Source organism: Glycine soja, chromosome 19 (assembly GCF_004193775.1).
Source record: "Glycine soja cultivar W05 chromosome 19, ASM419377v2, whole genome shotgun sequence".
Taxonomy (NCBI): domain Eukaryota; kingdom Viridiplantae; phylum Streptophyta; class Magnoliopsida; order Fabales; family Fabaceae; genus Glycine; species Glycine soja.
This window is the reverse complement of record NC_041020.1, coordinates 17,951,050-17,971,806: the sequence shown is the minus strand read 5'-3', so window position 1 is coordinate 17,971,806 and position 20,757 is coordinate 17,951,050. Positions and strand designations below refer to the sequence as shown.

Below are 20,757 nucleotides of genomic sequence, written 5' to 3'. Positions count from 1 at the left end.
TGGCAATTTGATAGGAAGATCATTTACAATGGCCTAACTAATAAGATTACCCTCACCCATCTTGGCACAAAATTTGTGTTGCATCCTTAAACACCTTCACAGGTGGCCAAAGATCAACTAACTATGAAAGATAAGAGGAATGAGGAAGAAAAACTAGAAAAACAAAAGAAAAAGAAGGATAGTAAGGCCTTGTCTTCAAAGGCCAAGGGGAAGGAAAAAAAGGAAAAAGATTCCTCCAAGAAGATTGTTAAGAAGCAAAATAATTTTGCAACAAAAGGTGATATCAAAAGAGCACTCCTTCTTAAACAATCTTTCTACCTTCTCCTATCAAGGGAAACATCCCTTAGCACTACCATACCTCTTGAGCTTGAGGTTATTCCTCAAGTAAAGGAGTTGTTGGATGAGGGTTTGGTTCGTAAGAGCTTAACTCCTTATGCTTTGTTGGTGCTCAAAATAGGTATTATGAGGCACTGAATCCCTATGATAGGTGGTATGATGAATGTGTTGAATGGTGCAACCCTCTTTTGTAAAACCACCCTTGCATCCAACATCTTCATGATTCACATACATAGGGACTCATTAGGTAGGTTTGTTCTTATTTTTAGTTTCAATACAAACTTAGGTGCTCATATGGGACACCTTAGGTTTGTCATACTTTTTGGTAGGAATAATCAACATGAAAATACAGAAAAATGTATGTTTTATTGCATTACTTTCCTTAATTTTTTAAAAAGTGATCAAGGGGTTCCCACGAACCCTAAGAGAATTAAGGTCATTCCTAAGTGGCCCACCCCACCAAGTATAAGGAAAATTTGGGGCTTCCATGACTTAACAAACTTTTACAAAAGGTTTGTCCCATATTTTTTTATACTTGTAGCACCACTCATTGAGTTCATGAGGAACCATGTTCCCTCATGGGAAGATGCCCAAGAAAGGGATTTTCAGACCTTACCCTACTCCAACATGTCAAACACCACTAATGTATATGGTATTATTCTTTTTACAGGTGTTAAGGGAAGAAGCTACGAGTTTCAAGAACCTCTGGATTTGAGATCAAATCCTTTTCAAAAGGGAGGGAATAATGCAATCCTACCCCCCCTAAGGGCATTGGATAGAAGACTCCAAGAAGATTGGGCCAGAGATGCAGGAGAAGGCCCTAGGGTTCTCATGGATCTTAGGGTAGATTTTGGGCCTATGGGCTCAATATGAGCCCACTTATCTTTGTACATATTAGATTAGGATTTCATTATTTTTGGGCCTTGTATTTAGGGCTCCATAATGTAGGTAGGGTACCCTAGAAATGTAGGATTTTTTAGCCCTTGTATTTTAGGGCACCTAAACTAGTTTTTGTATTAGGGGTAGTTTTGTAATTTCACATGCATTAAGTGAATATTTGATGTGTGTGTTGGGAAATAAATTTAATTGAATTTGGAGAAGCCCAATCCAATTAAATTTTAGAGGGGGAGGTGAGCATTTGCTTGCTACACCCCATTGCCACATCATATAGTCACACTTTGTGCATGTCCTTCATGCTTTACATGCCTCATGACACCTAAGCACACGTAGGGGAGAATCTTGGACTTGATCTTGGATTAGTGGGCTGAAACATAGCTAAAATTCACTAATCATAATTAGTGAAATTTTGGCTCCAAAATTTGGCTCCACAAATTACTTCTCAATGTCCCACCAAGACATGATGTAGCTCCATGTGGAGCTTGTAGACCTTGAGTGAAATTTCCTTAGTGGAATGGACCAGAGTGGCTCTCTCGAACACAGCCTACTATCTTTTTTGTTTTCTTTTATCAGTTTTAGTGTTAATATAATACACATTCCATATTTTTATTCTTGAATTGCATAGTGTTTTTATTCTTCGCTTGCTGCATTACTCTTGCTGTATTATTGGTTTATAGCTGCTAATTCTTAAATATTTGCAGTACAGAAAATATCAGAGTTGACAACGAACTCTCCACACAGTCCTCCACTACCAAATTCCTCTCACATACGTGGCATGGCAAACTTTGAAGAGTTTGGGTTTCATTTTGGTTCTTTTGCCTCGGTCCAATGCCAGTCCATATTCATTTGCCTGATAGCCTCCACAGTTGATAGGTCCTCACGATCACTCGTCTCTCGATACACCAATGTGACCAATTCAAGTCCATTAGTCACAACACTAACAAACAGGAAAAATTACACGAGACAACAAAAGTAACTGAGAAGAACAATCGCACTTCTCAATACTCTTTTTGCAACCAACCCCAAAAAATGAAAGCTTAATCATTCGTTATTTATTATACGTGATGAAGCTTTCAAGTGGCAGGTGAAACAAGAACAAATTCAATCAAGGATCTTCCTCGATGTTATCTTCTTTATACGGTTTGGCCTTCTCAATGGACTTCAGAGCTTCTTCAAAAGATTTCTGAGTGCAAAAACAAATTAAAGTACAAAGGAACAAGTCAGTATCTCTGCACATAAATCATAAGGTTAACATGGAACGGAAGCTTAAAAAATTATACAGAAAATTTCCAAGAATCAATTACTAAATACTTGTTTTATACACGTAAGCAAAGATTTCATTGGGTTGATTTGCTGCAATCTCCCACTTTTTTTTATTTTCTACCACAGTATGTAACTCACTAAAACCATTCACATCAGTTTGTCATTGGCTCATGCCAAAAAAAAAGTATTGTCTAGCAATGCTCATGTCAAGTATATTTCAAGTTTTATATGTCCTATCTTCTAAACTAAATAACAGTAACATACTACAGTGTTTTACTATTAATATAACATTAAGTTTGCTGTAAAAGACTAGACAAGATAAATTAGGGATAAAACATCTAAGATTCTTAAACAATTACATGTGAAACTAACTTAATATCAAGTTTGTTTAAAATTCATTAAGCCTGTAGGCTGCTTAGCCATAGTTGATACTTGACAAGAGCTTGCAACATCCTTACAGTTGTGATGGCCTGGTATGGGGTGTGAGGGAAAAGAAACTGAGCTAGACAAAGCATAGTTCGAAGACCAGCAGCTGAGATTTCAAAAAATGCAGAAGTGAAATTGACATAATTCAATCAGGCCAGAGACCTTAACCAAACTGAGCCCCCATCCTTCAGTTTCACTTGGTAAGACAAAACCCAGTATCTACGCATGCAAGGTAAGTTTGATAAGGGTGCAAAAATAGAGATAAAAAAAATGTGGATCAGTTTTCAATACGAATTTTCTAATTACAATGATTCAGGAATTTTTCACCCTCACCCTAAGGTGAATTTGGATGTAATGATTTTATTAAGAAAGCTTTTCCTTTGGTGTGGACACAGTTATAGGAGTTAGCAAAAAACTTCACAGCAGGAAAACTCAAAGAAAAGGAGTGGTGACAAGTACCCTTCTATTAATAGAGTACATAAGACTAGGAAGAAAAGTAAAGGGAAAAGCTAGGAATATGATTCACATAAGCCAGAGTAGAGGTGGAAAGCAACATGCATAGGGGATTTTCTTTGACTAGCCTATAAGGCTAGCAGCAATAGAGAGGAGAAAGAGATAGTGGCGTTCTGTTAGAGCAGAAGGGGAGATAAATGTGACTGTGAGGCAAAAATGGGAGAGAGGGTAAGCAAGGAGTTGGTTGAGGAGTGGGATTTGGAAGAAAGCTTGGCCCTCACAATACTAGCAGTATCTGACTCTGTAACTTTATATTTTAAGATTTTGTAGTATGTGTTAAATACCATTTTTCTGCTATTCAGAGCAGGTTCCTATCACGCATTAAGTGTTCATATAGGCAAACTTAAGGTAGATTGCAAAATAGTAGTTGTTTGAATGAGAGGTCAGTTGCAGGAAGGAGAATTTGTAGAACCTTCTAATAATGGTGTTGAAATTAGAGATTTAGGTATAGGAGGAAGGGAGGAAAAGAGAGAATAGAGAATGAATAGACCAGACCAGTGCAGACCAACAAATTCCTGTCAAGTTCACAAGCCAAATGGAAGTTAAGCCTACAAAACATTCCACCAGAAATCTACTGTTATGCCTCTTGCTTTCATAGTTTACAATCTTTTGATTGAGGTTATATTCCACAGAATCGTAATATGGTGAATGAGTCAATAGCTAATTTTGCCAGACAAAGTGATCTCTGTATCTTACTTTGAGTCATTAAGCATCTTTGAGGAGGGATTTATCATATGAATGATTTTTTCTTCGCATTAACAAAAGAAAGCGCATACATGATTGAGAACAAAGAAAAAGCCCATGCTTGTGGATCATTTATATGTTACAGGATATGTACTTTCATAATTATCCTGAATAAATGAAATAAAGACAAAAATAAACCTGGAAAGTGGTACAGCAAAATCGGAAGATTAAGAAAAGAAAAAGGAGAGAAAATCAAAATCTTACCCCAGAATTTTGCATTCTCCATAAGGATTCTCCACCTGAATCAATGACAACTATCCCACCTAATATAGCTCTGAACCAAAATCTTTCATCAGGTTATTGGAAAGATATTTTTAAACAAAGCATCTAAGCACTCGATAGTTATTCACAAATAAAACTAATGATAAGATGGAGTGATAGAAGCAAATTTGATTTAGTGCTTATGTAACATCCCCTAGAATATCCTTTTGCATGATCCATCATCATCAAGAATATTATAGGTCCAAGAGGAGTTTTATTCATGAACTCAGTATCCAATATAACAAGAATTGTTGAATTCATGCATATATCTGGATAACTGTTTTCAGATTCAGCTAGTTTTCAGGTTGTCCTATCATCATGTATCCAGTTAGAGGTTAAAACAACAAATATTTAAAATTATGAAGAAGATATGCATAGTAAATTCAACAGAAATTGAATTTAAATTTTAAAAGAAGATGGATTAAGAATGACATGTTTTTTTAAAGTTAAATTACTTAGTGGGTCCCTGGACTACTTGCAAATTTTCAAATAGGTCCCTAAACTACTTTTTTAATTAGGTACCTGATCTGTCAATTTTGTTTTAAAAAATTGAGTCCCTACAGTTTCTAAAACTGCCACAATTTTGTAAGGAAATTATCTCACTCTCACAGGACTCTAATTTATTATACAAGGTTGATAAGCATCACCAAAATTATTAACTAAGAATTAAATTTCACGTTCAAGGATGATATATATGCTAATAACAATAGGCAATAAGTTGTGAACGGAATCAGCCAAAAAGAAATTACAAAGTACTAGGCAAACAAATCTAGCAAGATATCCAAAGCTGCCATCAGGATACAAATCAATTCAAGAGAATTGCTAGCAATACTATTGGTTAAATTTATCGGAAAATATATAACTTTGTAGGTCCCATTTCATATTTAATGAATCACACTCAATTTTGTAATTTCCAATAAATTCTAACTAAACAGTGAAGAGTGTGTTAGTAGAACTATTGTGTTACTGGGTGTGTTACTAGCATTTCTCTTCAGCTAATAATCATCTTCATATCAAAATAACTCAAAACAATACATAAAACATCTATGCCTGTAAGAAGCCAGCCACTAATTATCAAAATTCAATTGAACTAGAAGAAAATATCTTGCTTCCTAGCATCAAAATACGACTTGAACAAACAGCAATAAACAATCACAAAGAATAAGGACAATGCATTACGCTGCGAAGCCGAGATTGAGAAGCGATGACCGCGCCGTCAAAATCCGAAACGCGAGTTCGAACTTGGACGCGAAGCCGCCGCCGCCACCAGACCTAGGTTTATACTCATAATAACTGTTCCCACTCCTACCGTATCCGTAGCTATACTGAGAATAGTAGTTGTTTCCGGTGCCGGCGCCGGAGCTCCGCCGGAAATTGTAATCGGCGCGCTTGCGATCGTCCATCAGAACCTCGTAGGCCTCGGAGACCTGCTTGAATCGAAGTGTGGCATTTTCCCGAACGGCCTTCGGCGATTGCGAATGCTTGTCCGGGTGGAACTGGAACGCTAGCTTCTTGAACGCCGCTTTGATCTCTTCCTTGGTCGCGGTTCGGTGCAGGCCGAGAACCTTGTAATGATCCATTTCGTTGGATCGGATCGGGATCGGGATTGAGTTTGTTTTGGATTTTGGTGCTTTCTAGGGTTTCTCTTGGTGTTTTTCTTCCCCTTTCTCGGGGAATTTTCTCGGGAAAGTGGCGGGTTAGAAACAACGGAAGGGGTTCTTTTTCTGTCTCTGTCTGATTTTGCGAATGGGGAATCGGAAGAAGGGCTATTCATGGAGGGCAGCAACACAAGTCGTGGCAGTGCGGTGGCCGCTTCTTTCTTCGGCGGGTATAAATTTAAATGTTTTCATTTTTTTAGAGGAATTTAATTGTTTTAATTAAACTTTAAATTATTTTTCTTATTTATATACATTAAAAAGATACGTATAACTAGGACAAATTCATCAGGTTGATTAATTTTTTTATATTCATTATTTTGTCGATAAATCTTGAGATAATATATTTAAATTTAATGTATATAACTTTTATATAAATAGCATTTTAAATTTTCTTTTATATCAAAATATCTTTTATCTTTTTAATTTAAAAGTTTAAAATATAATATATTTTTTAATAATTATATTTTATTTATTTTGTGTCAATCTATATTTATATTTTTCCGTTCCATAAGTAATCATTCCAAGACAAATAAATTTTTTTATTAATTTTTTTATCAAAAAACTCTTAGATATTTATATTTAAATTAATGTACACAACTTATAAGAATGATGTTTATACTATTTTTATTTCAAAACTTTCTTCATATTTTTAACCTAACAACATAAAAAAGTATATTTTTTAAATAATTCAGTATTTTATTTATGTTGTGTTAATCCATCTTTATATTCATTTCTCACATGGATAATCATTTTTAGACAAATTCATGGGGATGATTTTTATAATTATTGGTTTTCTATGTTAAAAAACTCTTTGATATTTATATTTAAATTTATTTTACAATCCTATATTTAAATATAAATTTAATTTATACAACTATTGATAAAAAAAATTTATAAAACTTTTATATGAATGGTGTTTAAATTTCTTTTTATATGAAAGCATCCTTCATTTTTTAATTTGAAAATTATTAAAAAAATACATTTTATAAACTCTTATATATTCTATTTATGTTGCACTAGCTAATCCATATCTATATTTATTTGTTGCTCGACTATCCATACCATGACATATCAACTTAGGTGATTTTATATATATAAATTCTTAATTTTTTTGTTTCAAGAGTCTCTATATTTGCATTTAAATTTAAGGCATGTAAATTTATACGAATTATGTTTATTTTTATTTTTTATATCAAAACATCCTTTTAGTTTTTGAAAGTATAAAAAAATATTTTTTAAAATTATTATATAATTTATTTATGTTATGTTAATGTATATTTGTACACATCTATAACACGGGTAAAATACACACACACATATATTAAACTATTAAATATCCTATTGTGTTGTGTTAATTCATATTTATATTCATCCGCAACACGGGTATCCATGTTAGGTCAAATTCATTTGGGTAATTGTTTTTTATAATTATTGGTTTCTTATGTCAAGAGACTCTTAGATATTTATATTTAAATTTAATGTATACAACTTTTATATTAGTCGTGTTTAATTTTCTTTTTATATCTCAACATACTTATTTTTTAATTTGATCGTATACAAAATTATATTTTTTAAAAATTATTATATATTTTATTTATATCCCACTAATTTGTATTTATATTGGTGCATTGCATAGGTAACCATACTAGGGTTAATCAATTTAGGTGATCATCCTTTTTTATAATTATAGATTTCTGGAAGTTGAGAGAGTATTTCACAAGTTGTACTTACAAAAATCTAGAGTTGACCCACGTTAGGGTGGACGTGACAAAGAGGGGCTCCATGATCTCACGCACCGAGCTATAAGTATCTTTTGTTAAGAGGACGCGAGGGGGGACCTACAAAACAAAGGACTCTGACGCTTAAGTAAGTACGTGAGTTAAGTGAGAATGAATGATGTAAAGGGTGAGATAGAACCTACTACTTATAGAGTGGAGTAGGAGCTTCGGGTCCTTGTTTGTAGGGGTTGTTACGCTGGTGTAACAACCCTTGCAGATAATTGCTAGCTTGTAGATAATAGCTAATAGATAAGTCATGGCTTATAGATAATGTGTAGCTTATAGATAATTAAGTATCTGTCACTTGATGAGGAAGTTGTAACATTATCATTAATATTCAAATAATGAGGTATTAGAGATAACATGTTGGCCCAACAGCTCGACTGCTAAGGGTGATGCGTCCGAGCTCCTGTGCCAGGGATAACGTGTGTGTTGGAGTGCTATGTTAGTTGCCACATCCATTTTGTGGATCCTGGACAGTACATTAGCCCCCCAAGCTTTGAGCCAGCTTGTGAGTGAAAGAGGGTCACGAGTTTCTCAAGCCCCCAAAGCTTGGACAAGTGTTGTCCAATGTTGAGGGTGGTAACCTCGACAGGTGCGAGAGTTGCAGATTTGTGAAGCTTGTCAAGCCTCCTAGCCTAGACAAGTGTTGTCTAAGTTGCTTCTGTTAAGTTATCCAAGGTGGATGCACTTTTCGTTTTGCATGCAAGGTCAAACGTGTTGTGTAGAAAAGATGTTTGTATTTGACAATTTTGCCCTTTTCTGAACGTTGGGGAACGTATTGCAGACATACATTTTGATTGTCTTTTGCTGCAGGCGAATGTAGCACACACACGTTACTCTTGCATACGTGCCACCCGTGGAGTGGGTAAGCACAAGACACGTGATATGTGGGTGAGTGGAGATGCATCATGGTGCAAAATTTTAGGGCATCATTTCAGCTCTCGCCAATTACCGAAGAGTCGTGCCTCTACTTTAAATGGAGTTTACATTTGGGGTTTTTTTATCACCGCCATTTTTGAATTTTTGCTTTCTTTTCTAAAATCTCCTTGCATTTTGCTTACGGTCTCTGTGATTTCCCTTTCTCTTGTGATTGTCTTCCTCGCTCTCAAGGTACACTCATTTCCATAATGTCTTTCATCTCTGACTCCACCATAGTTATGGGCGGTAGCAACTCTAGAGGTTCGATTCAGCAACCCCTGGTAGACTGAGAGGTCATCTAATCGACGGCTCCTCCTCATAGAAGACTCGCCATGGGGCTTTTGATAGTGAGTCCTCTTCCTTGGAGAGGTTGGAAGACTCGCACCGTGTTGGCGGAGGCACTTCTTGCCTCTGCAGGAGGGCACAACCTTCTGTATCCTCTTTGGACGGAAAACCCATTCCAGTCACCATGATCCTTCCCCATTCTGCTTTTGGGGGAGCGAGAACGAGTGGTGGTGGGGATGTTAGGGTTTCCCCTCGTGTGCTTCATAACCATAGTGTTGGGTCGCCTTCTTCCTCTCCTATCGTCATTGGCTATGAGTGGGTAAGGGACAATGTTTTGAAATATTGCTTCTTAGTGTCATGGCTCTGGAACACCAATTGAGGTTGGCTAACCCTGAAGACTCCTGGAAGATAGTCGTCAAAGCCTGTGGGAGTGATGATTTCCTTTTCTGAGGGTAGTGCTAGGTTGTCTGCCCTTCTTTTTCATGTACTAATTTCTTTTTGAAGTCATGGGTTTAATTCTTCCCTTGAACTCTTTTCAATGTGTTCTACTTGAGCACTTAAATGTAGCCCCCTCTCAGCTCGATCCCAATAGTTAGGCCATAGTGAGGGCCTTCGAGGTCCTGTGCCCCTTTTTTTAACATCCAACCTAGAGTGTTGGTGTTTTTTTTCAAATGAAATTAACAAGGAAAATAAGCTAGGTATCCCTAAACAACATGCTCAAGAAGTTATTCAAGTTTGATTCAAACATGTTTCATTGCTTCAAGGACCATTTTTCCAAAGTCTTGGCAACTAATGTCGTGGTTGATAGTTGCCACTGATGTTCAACCGGGATGGGGAATCTCTCTTCCTATTCTACTGGCAGTCAAACCCTACCAAGTTCAAGTCTTTTGAGGACGATCTATTGACCCTAGTGTTTGCCCTGGGCCTCATTGGCCGTCCATGCTACGGTTGTTGTTCCTGCTCCTCCGACTCCTCCTTCCAACTCAGGAGGTTTTTGTCCCCCTGCCTACAGTGGCTACAACACTAGTTTCTTCGATTGCCTCTATCGTGGCTTCGCCTTCCACCATTGCTACACCATTTTTAACTGCTGGGAGTGATGACCACAAATTCTCTAGAAATGTTGCCTCCTTCTTCTTCAAAAATGTGTCGCCTTCCTCCTCTTCTCACCCCAAAGTCTCCCAGGATCATGTCTACACTTCTCGCGATACTAATTCAATGTGGAGCATGGGATATAGGTCGGAGTAGATAACCCCGACTGGCTTTGTGTCTTCTTTTGACAAAAACCTTATTCGATTGGTTGGGGTTCAAAATGCAACTGATTTTGCAAAGGTCTTCCTCCAGAGAAGTTTGGTGATCCCTAAGAAAAATGAACAACAGCACCAGGAAGCTCTAAACAAGGTGGCATCCTTAGAGGTTGAGGTTGTAACAACTCGCCTCGTCGCTACAATATCACTACTCTAAAATGCAACATTTTAGTTTTAGGTGAAATCTCCATTAATTTGATTATGAAAATGAGGGTAAAATTTTCACAATATATATTCACCAAACAATGCACAAATATGTGAATAAATACACACACACACACACACACACACACACACATTAAACTACTTTACATCATTCACATGTCAAAACATAATTCAGTTTTTACATGTATCTAAACCTGTGATTTACATGCCCAAATAAAAAAGAATCAAGGAAACAACTACGAAAAGTTGATAACACAACACAACTTTCTCCCAAAATAAATTCCAACATTATCACGTCGGCTTGGCGACTCCAATAAAAGAATCTCCCTCCAACATCACCTACTGCTACTTATCTGCTCCAACGAATGAAGGTTCACGATCATCATAGGTACCAACCACACAATACACAATTGCAAGGGTAAGTTTATTATAAAAGATCAACAAACACCAGATGAAATTGATTAGCAAGAAAGCATTAACAATAACCATAATCATTCTCAATAATCCATCAATTCAACATACACTTAACAAACTAGTCATCAACTTTTTCCATAATTCAAATCAATTATGCTCAGAATGATGCATACACCTGACTCAACTCTCAAATGCAATGTGGTACTATTCGTCAGGAAATAGGCTAAGCGTGTCCACATAACACTCTCACTTAGGAAAACAAGGCAGCAAGTGTCGAGGTCACTCGGTCGTGAATAGGCAACTTTCCCCCATGGTGATCAGCCCGAGTCTCAAGAAAGTTCCAAACCAAGTGACATGCCCCCAAGTACCAATATTTTTCCTCATGAAAAACTCCAGGTACTTATTGACAAAGTTTATACTATTTCCATGCAATTATGAAGTTTGAAACATGGGCACCATTAATGCACTAACCGTGGATAGTTACAAATTCTAAGCAATCCCCTTCCCTCTCCAGGGCTATCCAACATGCTCACTGCATCCCCCACGTACATACACAACATACATCCATCACAATGACATCATTAACATCATCTCATCTCAATGTCATCAAATTTTCTTGAAAACCAACATGCACATGGATAAACATACATCCCTATAATTGGGTTCTCTAACCCCAACTACGGTATCAAAAGCTTTAAACAAACAATAAACTCCCCTCACCTATCTATATCTCTCTGTTAGTTCCTCGTGTCGTTGTTCTGAGATCTCTTAGGTTCACGTCCTTTGGTCCAAACGCAGAGCTCTTGATCGAGGTCGTACCCGAATCAAATAAACATGAAAATGCAGTAACTAGGAAGTGATCCTAGGTCGTTTCCCAACGAGCAATGATAAACCAAACATTCATAATATACTTGCAGTAACAGTAACGATTGGGGGGGGGGGTTTGTTTGTTTTGTGATTTAAGGAGCAGAACAAGTAAACTGGAATACGAAACTAATAATATTAAAAATGGGTTGTTTCCTCTGATTCAGAAGCCATTCTCTTATCCTGGGTTATGGAGAATTCGTCCCTAACAGTTAACCACTTAATCCAACCCTATTTCAATTTACTAAGCGAAAATCAACTTAGGGTTGTCAATACGTGATTAGGCACCACATACACCAGTTAGCCCTTCGTCCATTAAGCATGAACACAAGTTAGGCTCAGAGGCAATTAATCAAACACGAAGCGTGCACTGATTAATGTTCACAAATTTGGGTTAACTGGTGAAGGGAAAACTGCCAGGGAACCACATTATAAACGAAACCTCAAAGAGAGTTGGGCTTCGTCCTCAAAAGGAAACAACACCAGAATATTTAGCCTTCCATAGATTCAAACAGAAAACGTAAATGAAACATAAAGCAGAAACGTAAATGAGACAGAAACGAAAGTGAAAACAGAAACGTAAATGAAAGTAGAAGAAGAAACAAGAACGATATTGTAATTAGAAGCAGAAAATGGGAAATTGCATTAAGAACGAAACAGTAGCATTCAAGCAGAAAAACGTAAAACCCTAAACAAAGCTCTGAATAATGAATAACATAACAGAATTGCCTTGCACGAATCCCAAGGCTGCTATTTAAAAAGAGTCACTCAAAGTCATTGGGCCCTATTACAATACTCAGGCCCAAAACGAAATAAACACTGAACCACATAAAATAAAATTGCGAAATTTCCTAATTAGAAATTAACTAAGGTAAGCGCTGCTTTATTTGCCCTCTTCAAGTCCACAACCAAAATCCGGATTAAACCCAATGTTTCATTAATTCCTTAAATTAGATTAAAAACATCAAATTAGCTAAATGAGCCCAAATAATAAAATTGCCTAATTAATTGATAATTAAGACCAATCAGTAATTAAAATGGTGCAAAAAGGGTTTAGAAAATAGAAGAAATGATGGCACATCAAAAACCCCCCATACTTAGCCTTTTGCACTCCTGGGAAAAATGAAACAAAGAACAAAATCCAAGGATATCCAAGAGAGATCTTATTTAAGATCTTATTCACTCAACTTTATTGCTTTTCTTTTTCTTTTTCGATTTTTTTTATGTACGTAGCCTTTGAGAAACAACATCTCATTCAGCATGTCCAACATTTAACCAATATACAATGTACATCAAGTATGGCCCAAAATACATCATGAAGCATAGCCAACAAAACATGTTATCCAATGAAACAAAAACCCCCACACTTATTCCCAAAACAATTCCAAAGCTCCAAAATTCCTTAAGGATATGGTAATATCATGGTTTTTCATTTAAGGCTTGTAGTGAGCTTCAAAACAAGGAAAGGGAAACAAGGCTCAAAAGGGCTATCAAAGGAATTAATTCAAGGTAAGTCCATTTGGCTAGAAGCTTATGAGAACAAAATTGCCTTAATCATTTCCAAATATGCATGTGAATTAGGAAGCATCAACAAGAATCAAGCCAAGGCTATTGTGCAAGCAATCAATGGGGCAAAACACACCAAATGATTATGATGATGGATGGCTCAACTTCTCACAAAGGTAAACTCATCACTTTCAAATTGAGCTTTCAAAACTATCATGACAGTAGAAGAGAATCAAGGATTTCAAGTCACCAAATGTCAAGAACTTTTATTTTCAAAACAATTACCCATTTCTTGAACATATCCTATAATTCAAAGAAAAACATGCAAAGTCATACATGCACACAGAATTGACCCAAAATATTAAACTAGAAATCCGACGAAACTAACAACATTAGCACAACTAACAAATTAACAAAACCAACAAAACTAGCAAAACCAAAGAACACTCCCCCCCCCCCCCTCATACTTAAACAACACATTGTCCTCAATGTAGCACAATTAAAAGATTGAAAACAATTAAATCATCCAATAGAATTGGACAAGTGTAATAAAAGAAAAGAAGGAGATAGGAAAAGAAAAACTCCCTAAGTCATGGTGGAGGAAGAGTAGGGTGGAGTAAGGAAGTCTCTTCCACCACTGCATCCACTAAAGAAGGGTTCGTGAGGAATGGCTTAAGTCGATGTCCGTTGACCTTGAAGCTCTTATTTGTGGAGCCGCTTTTGATCTCAACTGTACCATAAGGAAAAACATTAGTAATAACAAAAGGACCAATCCACTTAGACCTCAACTTACCACTCATGAGTCCAAGCCTAGAATTATACAATAACACTTTTTGCCCAACTATGAAGTCCTTCTTAACTATCATGCTATCATGGAACTTCTTGGTCTTTTCTTTGTAGAACTTGGCATTCTCGTAGGCTTCTAGGCGGATTTCATCTAACTTACTCAGTTGCAACTTTCTTTCCTCACCAGCTTGATCCATAGAGAAGTTGCAAGTCTTCACTGCCTAGTATGCTTTGTGCTCAATTTCCGTTGGAAGATGACATGCCTTTCCAAAGACAACCCGATAAGGAGACATTCTTATGGGTGCTTTGTAGGCAGTCCGATGTGCCTAGAGAGCATCATCAAGCCTGGTACTCCAATCTTTCCTGCTTGGCTGCACAATCTTCTCTAAATTTCTCTTGATCTCCCTATTAGAAATTTTTGCCTGTCCATTGGTCTGGGGGTGGTATGGTGTGGATACCCTGTGTACCACCCCGTACTTTTTAAGCAGGGCATGCATTATTCTGTTGCAAAAATGGGTTCCTTGATCACTAACAATTGCTTTAGGTACTCCAAACCTGCAAAACAGATTAGACCTGACAAAATCTGCAACAACTTTAGCATCATTAGTTCTAGTGGGCTTGGCTTCCACCCATTTTGAAACATAGTCAACTGCAAGGAGAATGTAAACATAACCAAAAGAGACAGGAAAAGGGCCCATGAAATCTATACCCCAGACATCAAACACCTCACAGAATAGCAAAGGTTGCCGAGGCATTTTGTTGTCGCCATGTAAGTGTATTTCCTGCTCTCTGACACTGCTCACAAGTGCTGCAGATCTTCCACGCATCTTTAAAGATGGCGGGCCAATAAAAACCACAATCAAGCACTTTGCGAGCTGTCCTTTGAACACCCAGATGACCACCCGGTGCGGAAGAATGACAGAACTGCAGGAATGAGTCAGTCTCATGATCTGGAATGCATCGTCTAATTACCTGATCACTGCACAACTTCTACAAGTAGGGGTCATCCCAAATAAAATACTTAGCATCACTTTTAATTTTATCTTTTTGGGCTTTAGATGCTGAGGGAGGAAAAACAGAAGCAATTAAATAATTGACAATGTTAGCAAACCAGGGAATAGAAAGAGAGTCAGAAATACTATACAGTATATACAAATGATCATCCGGGAAATCATCCCGAATGGGTGAAACCGCATCCGTTACACGTTTGATACGACTCAAATGATCAGCAACTAAATTTTGTGCTCCGCTCCTATCACGGATCTCCAAGTCAAACTCTTGGAGCCAGAGCATCCATCAGATCAACCTAGGCTTAGAATCAGCCTTCTTCAACAAGTACTTTAGAGCTGCATGGTCAGTATAAACAATAATGCGGGTACCAAGAAAATAAGATCGAAATTTTTCAAGAGCAAAAACTATGGCTAGAAGCTTCTTCTCAGTTGTAGTATAATTCGCTTGGGCAGCATCTAAAGTCCTAGAAGCATAGTATATCACCCTGGGCAATTTATCAATTTTCTGAGCAAGGACAGCCCCCAATGCATAATTTGATGCATCACACATAAGCTCAAAAGGGGCTGTTCAATCGGGTGCCTGGATGATGGGGGTGGTAGTCAGCGCTCTTTTGAGGCAATCAAAAGCCTCTTTGCATCTGTCATTAAAGTCAAACTCCACCTCCTTTTGCAACAAGTTGGACAGTGGAAGGGCTACTTTGCTAAAATCCCTTATAAAGCGCCTGTCGAATCCTGCATGACCAAGAAAAGATCGCACCTATCGCACACAAGAGGGGTAAGGCAATTGTGCAATAACAAAAATTTTTGCAGGATCTACTTCAATACCCTTATTGGAAATAATGTGGCCTAAAACTATACCTTGCTCAACCATAAAATGACATTTTTCAAAATTTAGAACAAGGTTAGTTTCAATGCATCTATTCAAAACTTTTTCCAAACTATCCAAACAACCATCAAAAGATGATCCATACACAATGAAATAATCCCTAAACACCTCTATGCAATTTTCTAAGAAATCAGTGAAAATACTAATCATGCACCGTTGGAAGGTACCAGGGGCATTGCACAGGCCGAAAGGCATCCTCCTATAGGCAAAAGTGCTGAAGGGGTAGGTGAATGTGGTCTTTTCCTGATCCTCAAGAGCAATAGTAATTTGCATATAACCAGAAAAACCATCAAGGAAACAGTAGTGAGATTTACCTACCAGGCATTCAAGCATCTGGTCAATGAATGGCAGGGGAAAATGGTCCTTTTTGGTAACCTGGTTCAGCCTCCTATAGTCAATGCAGACTCTCCAACTTTTCTGCACCCGAGTAGGAATTAGCTCCTCCTTCTCATTTTTTATCACTGTGAGGCCGGTCTTCTTCGGGACTACCTGGACGGGACTCACCCATTGGCTGTTGGAGATAGGATAAATGATTCTAGCTTGCAAAAGCTTGGTTATCTCCTTCTTATGCTTCTTGAGAATAGACAACAACTTCTCCTCTTGCTCATCAGCAAGGGAGGCAGATATAATCACTGGAAAACTTTTGCTATCATCCAAGTAAGCGTATTTTAAATTTGATGGCAGAGGCTTCAATTCTGGTGTGGTCGGCTGGATAGTGGTAGAAGGAGATGGTTTCTCAGCCTGTAACTCATAAAGAAAGTCAGAGGTATGTGTACTTCCTGAAACATGGTTAGTCCTATCTGACTCTATAAAATCAATCTCGAGAGGTAAAACACCACCACCAGACATGCAATCAATATCACTTTCAGATTCACTCTCAGCATCAAATTCAGACATATGATCAAGTACAATTTCAGACTCAATGTATGAAGAGTGAGAGGCATGCAGATTAGAGTAAAGATCAGTCATGTATTCATCAACAACATGGTCAATTATTTTAGCACGAAATACAGAAAGATCTTCAAATGGGTATTTCATAGCATCCAGAATATTAAAATGAACAGTTATATCACCAAACTCCATGGATAGTGTGCCTGCATATACATCTATCTTAGTTCTAGCAGTTTTCATAAAGGGTCTGCCTAGAATGATGGGAACTGATCCTTGAGAAAATCCATCCTCCATATTCAAAATATAAAAATCAACAGGGAAAATCAGTTCACCAACTCTAACTAAGACATCTTCTATAAAACCAACAGGATAGGCAACACTTCTATTAGCTAAATGAATTACCACATCAGTTGACTGCAAGGGACCTAGAGATAGAGAATTAAAAATAGACAGAGGAATAACACTAACAGAAGCTCCTAAATCTAGCATGGCATTGTCAAACTTACTATTCCCTATAATACAAGGTATGCTGAATGTACCTGGATCTTTACATTTTTCAGGAATTTGGGGAACAGATTTACCAATCAATGCGGAGACATTTCTGCCCATGCTAATTCGTTCACTTCCTTTAAGCTTCCGCTTATTAGTGCACAACTCCTTCAAGAATTTAGCATATCTTGGAATTTGCTTTATTGCATCCAGCAGAGGTATGTTTACCTCTACTTTTCTAAATGTTTCCAAGATCTCTTTTTCTGCCTCTTCCAATTTTTTGTTGGAAACTGCTCTTGGAGGGAATGGAAGAGGGATGTGCTGCTTCTGCAAATCAGATTTACCAGTGGAAGATTCACCTGCACAGAAATTGTTAGGTAAATTTTTGTCATCACCTTTTTCTGGAGTAGAGTGAAGTTTAGTAGGTTCAATTGCAGATGAGGAAGGTGCTGCGGGTTGAGGTCCTTGACACTGCTTTCCCGACCTCAATGAAATGGCACTGACATTTTTGGGATTTTGGACAGATTGAGAAGGCAAATTGTCAGAATTCTGGGACTGTTGTTGATTTAATTGTGTAGCTAATTGTCCCATCTGATTGGTTAAGCTCTGAATGAAGGCTCTGGTCTCTTGTTGAAACTGCATGTTCTGCATGGTCATTTGCCTCACAAGTTCTTCAAGGGAAGGTTGTGGAGGAGCCTCAACTGTTGGCTGTTTCTGGGGCTGTTGCTGTTGTTGGATTGGTGGAGGAATTTATGGTCTGCTTGGACCAGCAACATTTTGGAAGGAAGGAGCAGGCTGCTGTTGTTGTTGCTGAGGGCTAGACCATCTGAGATTAGGGTGATTCCTCCATCCAAGGTTGTATCTTTTGCTGGAGAGGTCATAATTGTTCTGTTGTGGTTGATTTTGCTGCTGAGGTTGAGGAGGTCTATTGTAAATATTTGCAGCATAAGCTTCGGGCTGCTCAATTGCTCTAGGTTGCTGCATGGAAAGGCAAAGGTCTATATGGTGGTCAGCATAGGAGCACAAACCACAGACTCTTGCGACAGGTACATATTTCTAGTTCAAGGCCAGCTGGGTTACCAAGTTAACCAATGCATCCTGTTTGCCTTCAAGCCTCTTAGTTTCAAATGATGCAGCTGAGTTTGTAGCTACCTCATGCACTCCTCTAATGACTATAGCATCATTTCTGGCGCTAAACTGCTGGGAGTTGGAAGCCATCTTCTCAATTAAATTTCTGGCTTCAGCAGGAGTCATGTCTCCAAGGGCTCCACCACTGGCGGCATCTATCATACTTCTCTCCATATTACTGAGTCCTTCATAAAAATATTGGAGAAGCAGCTGCTCTGAAATCTGATGGTGAGGGCAACTGGCACATAGTTTTTTAAATCTCTCCCAGTATTCATACAGGCTCTCTCCACTGAGTTGTCTAATACCTGAGATATCCTTCCTGATGGCTGTGGTCCTGGAAGCAGGGAAATTTTTTTCTGAGAATACTCTCTTAAGGTCATCCCAGCTCGTGATGGACCTTGGAATGAGGAAAAGCCTTCAGAAATATGTGATCCTCTTGGGCATCTGGGGGTTTCATGGTGGAGCAGACAATATGAAATTCCTTAAAATGTTTGTACGGGTCTTCACCTGCAAGGCCATGAAACTTTGGAAGCAAATGAATCAGTCCAGTTTTAAGAAGATATTGGACATCCTCATCAGTGTATTGGATGCACAAGCTTTCGTAGGTGAAATCAGGTGCAACCATTTCCCTTAGAGTCCTCTCACGGGGTGGAGGCTGTGCCATGTTCTCAGAATGTTCAAAATCAGAATGCTCAGAATCAGAATGCTCAAAATTATAATGCTCAAAATCAGGATGTTCAAAGGTGTTCAAAGGAGTTGCACTGAGCGTGCTTGTCTCGCTTATTGAGCTGTTCAAAGGTGTTATTTCGAAAATCCCAATGGTCAAAACATGCAGACACGAGTTACGAACCTATAATCCAAATTTGAAAGTGATCCAACGGTTAACGAGTACAAGATCATGGTTTTACTAAAATAGGTTTTGGGTCAATCTCAAAATCACACAGTTCCAACACAAATCAATCAAATTCCACATAAACTAACATCCATACCAAGCAATTGCAAAAGGATAATTCACACAACACTTCAACTAATCCAAATTAATCAAATAACACAAGAAATACATCAAACATCTATTTTCAGTTATCAAAATTTCAGGGCGTTACAGAGGTCACCAAGTGGAGGGCTACTACTCAAATTGTTTGGAGAGTGGAGTGCCCCAAACTGGCCAATGCACTTTTGCCTTTGTTGAGGCCATTCGGTTGAACCACCAATCATCGTCTAAGGTTAGTGGTGTTCTTGCGAAGCTATTGCGCACCAGATTAGATGGTGATGAGATGTTTGAGTGTTGTAAGGATTTTCATAGAGAAAGAAATCTCTTGGCTAGTGTCATACCCTAATTTCGTCTAAGGACTATCATTCATTGATCTTTTGATCCTTTCTAGTTGACTTACAGTGTTAAACTCCAGTTATTGTGCAAAATAGATTATCATTTAGTGTTTTGATCAAGAATGTGAAAAATACTAAAAAGGAAGGGCAAAAGGGTCTTTTTATTGAGTTTGCTGGACCCTAGCTTGCCCAGGCTAGCCTCTGGCTCGCCTGGCTACCAAAGGACTTCCATGTTAAGTAATCAGCTCCTGGAAAGACCTAATGGTTGCCTTTATTAGGCAGAATAAAAAGGAGGGAGGAACCCATCTTGTGACTACCGTTCCTACATGGTCAAATTTCCCACCTGTTCAACAATATCAATACTTAGCCAATATCAGCCCTTCTCATTATCCACCACCCTATCAGCCAAGAACATCCAATTATCCATAAAGGTCACCCCTAAATCAACCACAAAACCCGCCTATTACACATCCGATACCAAACACCACCCTTAACACAAACCAAAACACCAACCAAGGAAGGAATTTTCCAGAAAAGAAGCCTATAGAATTCACCCCAATTTCGGGGTCGTATGCTAACTTACTCCCATATCTACTCAATAATGCAATGGTAGCCATAATCCCAACAAAGGTTCCTCAACCTCCATTTTCCTGAGGATACAACTCGAATGCAACATGTGCTTATCATGGAGAAGTTCTGAGGCATTCCATTGAGCATTGTATGACCCTGAAACATAAGGTGCAAAGTATAATTGATGCATGCTGGCTAAAATTCGAGGAGGACAATTGCTAGTTGTTAGTCGCCTTATACGACTAACTTTTGTATAGAAATTATTTTCCAAAACCTGTATAGTTCCCCAATTTATGGTTATTTTGGAGTAATCTTGTAAATAAATCTTGTTTTATG

At 37.9% G+C, this 20,757-nt stretch overlaps 1 protein-coding gene and 1 non-coding gene across 2 annotated transcripts; one reads left to right on the top strand and one right to left on the bottom strand.

The window, feature by feature from the left end:
- Positions 1 to 1,874: 1,874 nt before the first annotated feature.
- LOC114398242 (chaperone protein dnaJ 72) lies at positions 1,875 to 6,270 on the bottom strand. Its single transcript, XM_028360420.1, has 3 exons — positions 5,620 to 6,270; positions 4,384 to 4,453; positions 1,875 to 2,416 (listed from the first exon to the last, which is right to left on the bottom strand). Exons 1-3 carry the CDS (start codon positions 6,018 to 6,020, stop codon positions 2,339 to 2,341), a joined length of 549 nt encoding a protein of 182 aa, XP_028216221.1. The 5' UTR covers positions 6,021 to 6,270; the 3' UTR covers positions 1,875 to 2,338.
- Positions 6,271 to 18,745: 12,475 nt separating this feature from the next.
- On the top strand, positions 18,746 to 18,852 carry LOC114401007. Its single transcript, XR_003664123.1, has one exon. It is a non-coding gene; the product is annotated as a small nucleolar RNA R71 (small nucleolar RNA).
- The last annotated feature ends 1,905 nt before the right edge of the window (positions 18,853 to 20,757 follow it).

Excerpts from the sequence above, each read along its gene's own strand:
- LOC114398242 (XM_028360420.1), bottom strand. The coding sequence starts at position 6,020 with ATGGATCATTACAAGGTTCTCGGCCTGCACCGAACCGCGACCAAGGAA. Across the intron at positions 4,454-5,619 it reads CTCAATCTCGGCTTCGCAGC|AGCTATATTAGGTGGGATAG; the intron begins GTAATGCATTGT and ends ATTTTGGTTCAG. Across the intron at positions 2,417-4,383 it reads GGAGAATGCAAAATTCTGGG|AAATCTTTTGAAGAAGCTCT; the intron begins GTAAGATTTTGA and ends TTTTGCACTCAG.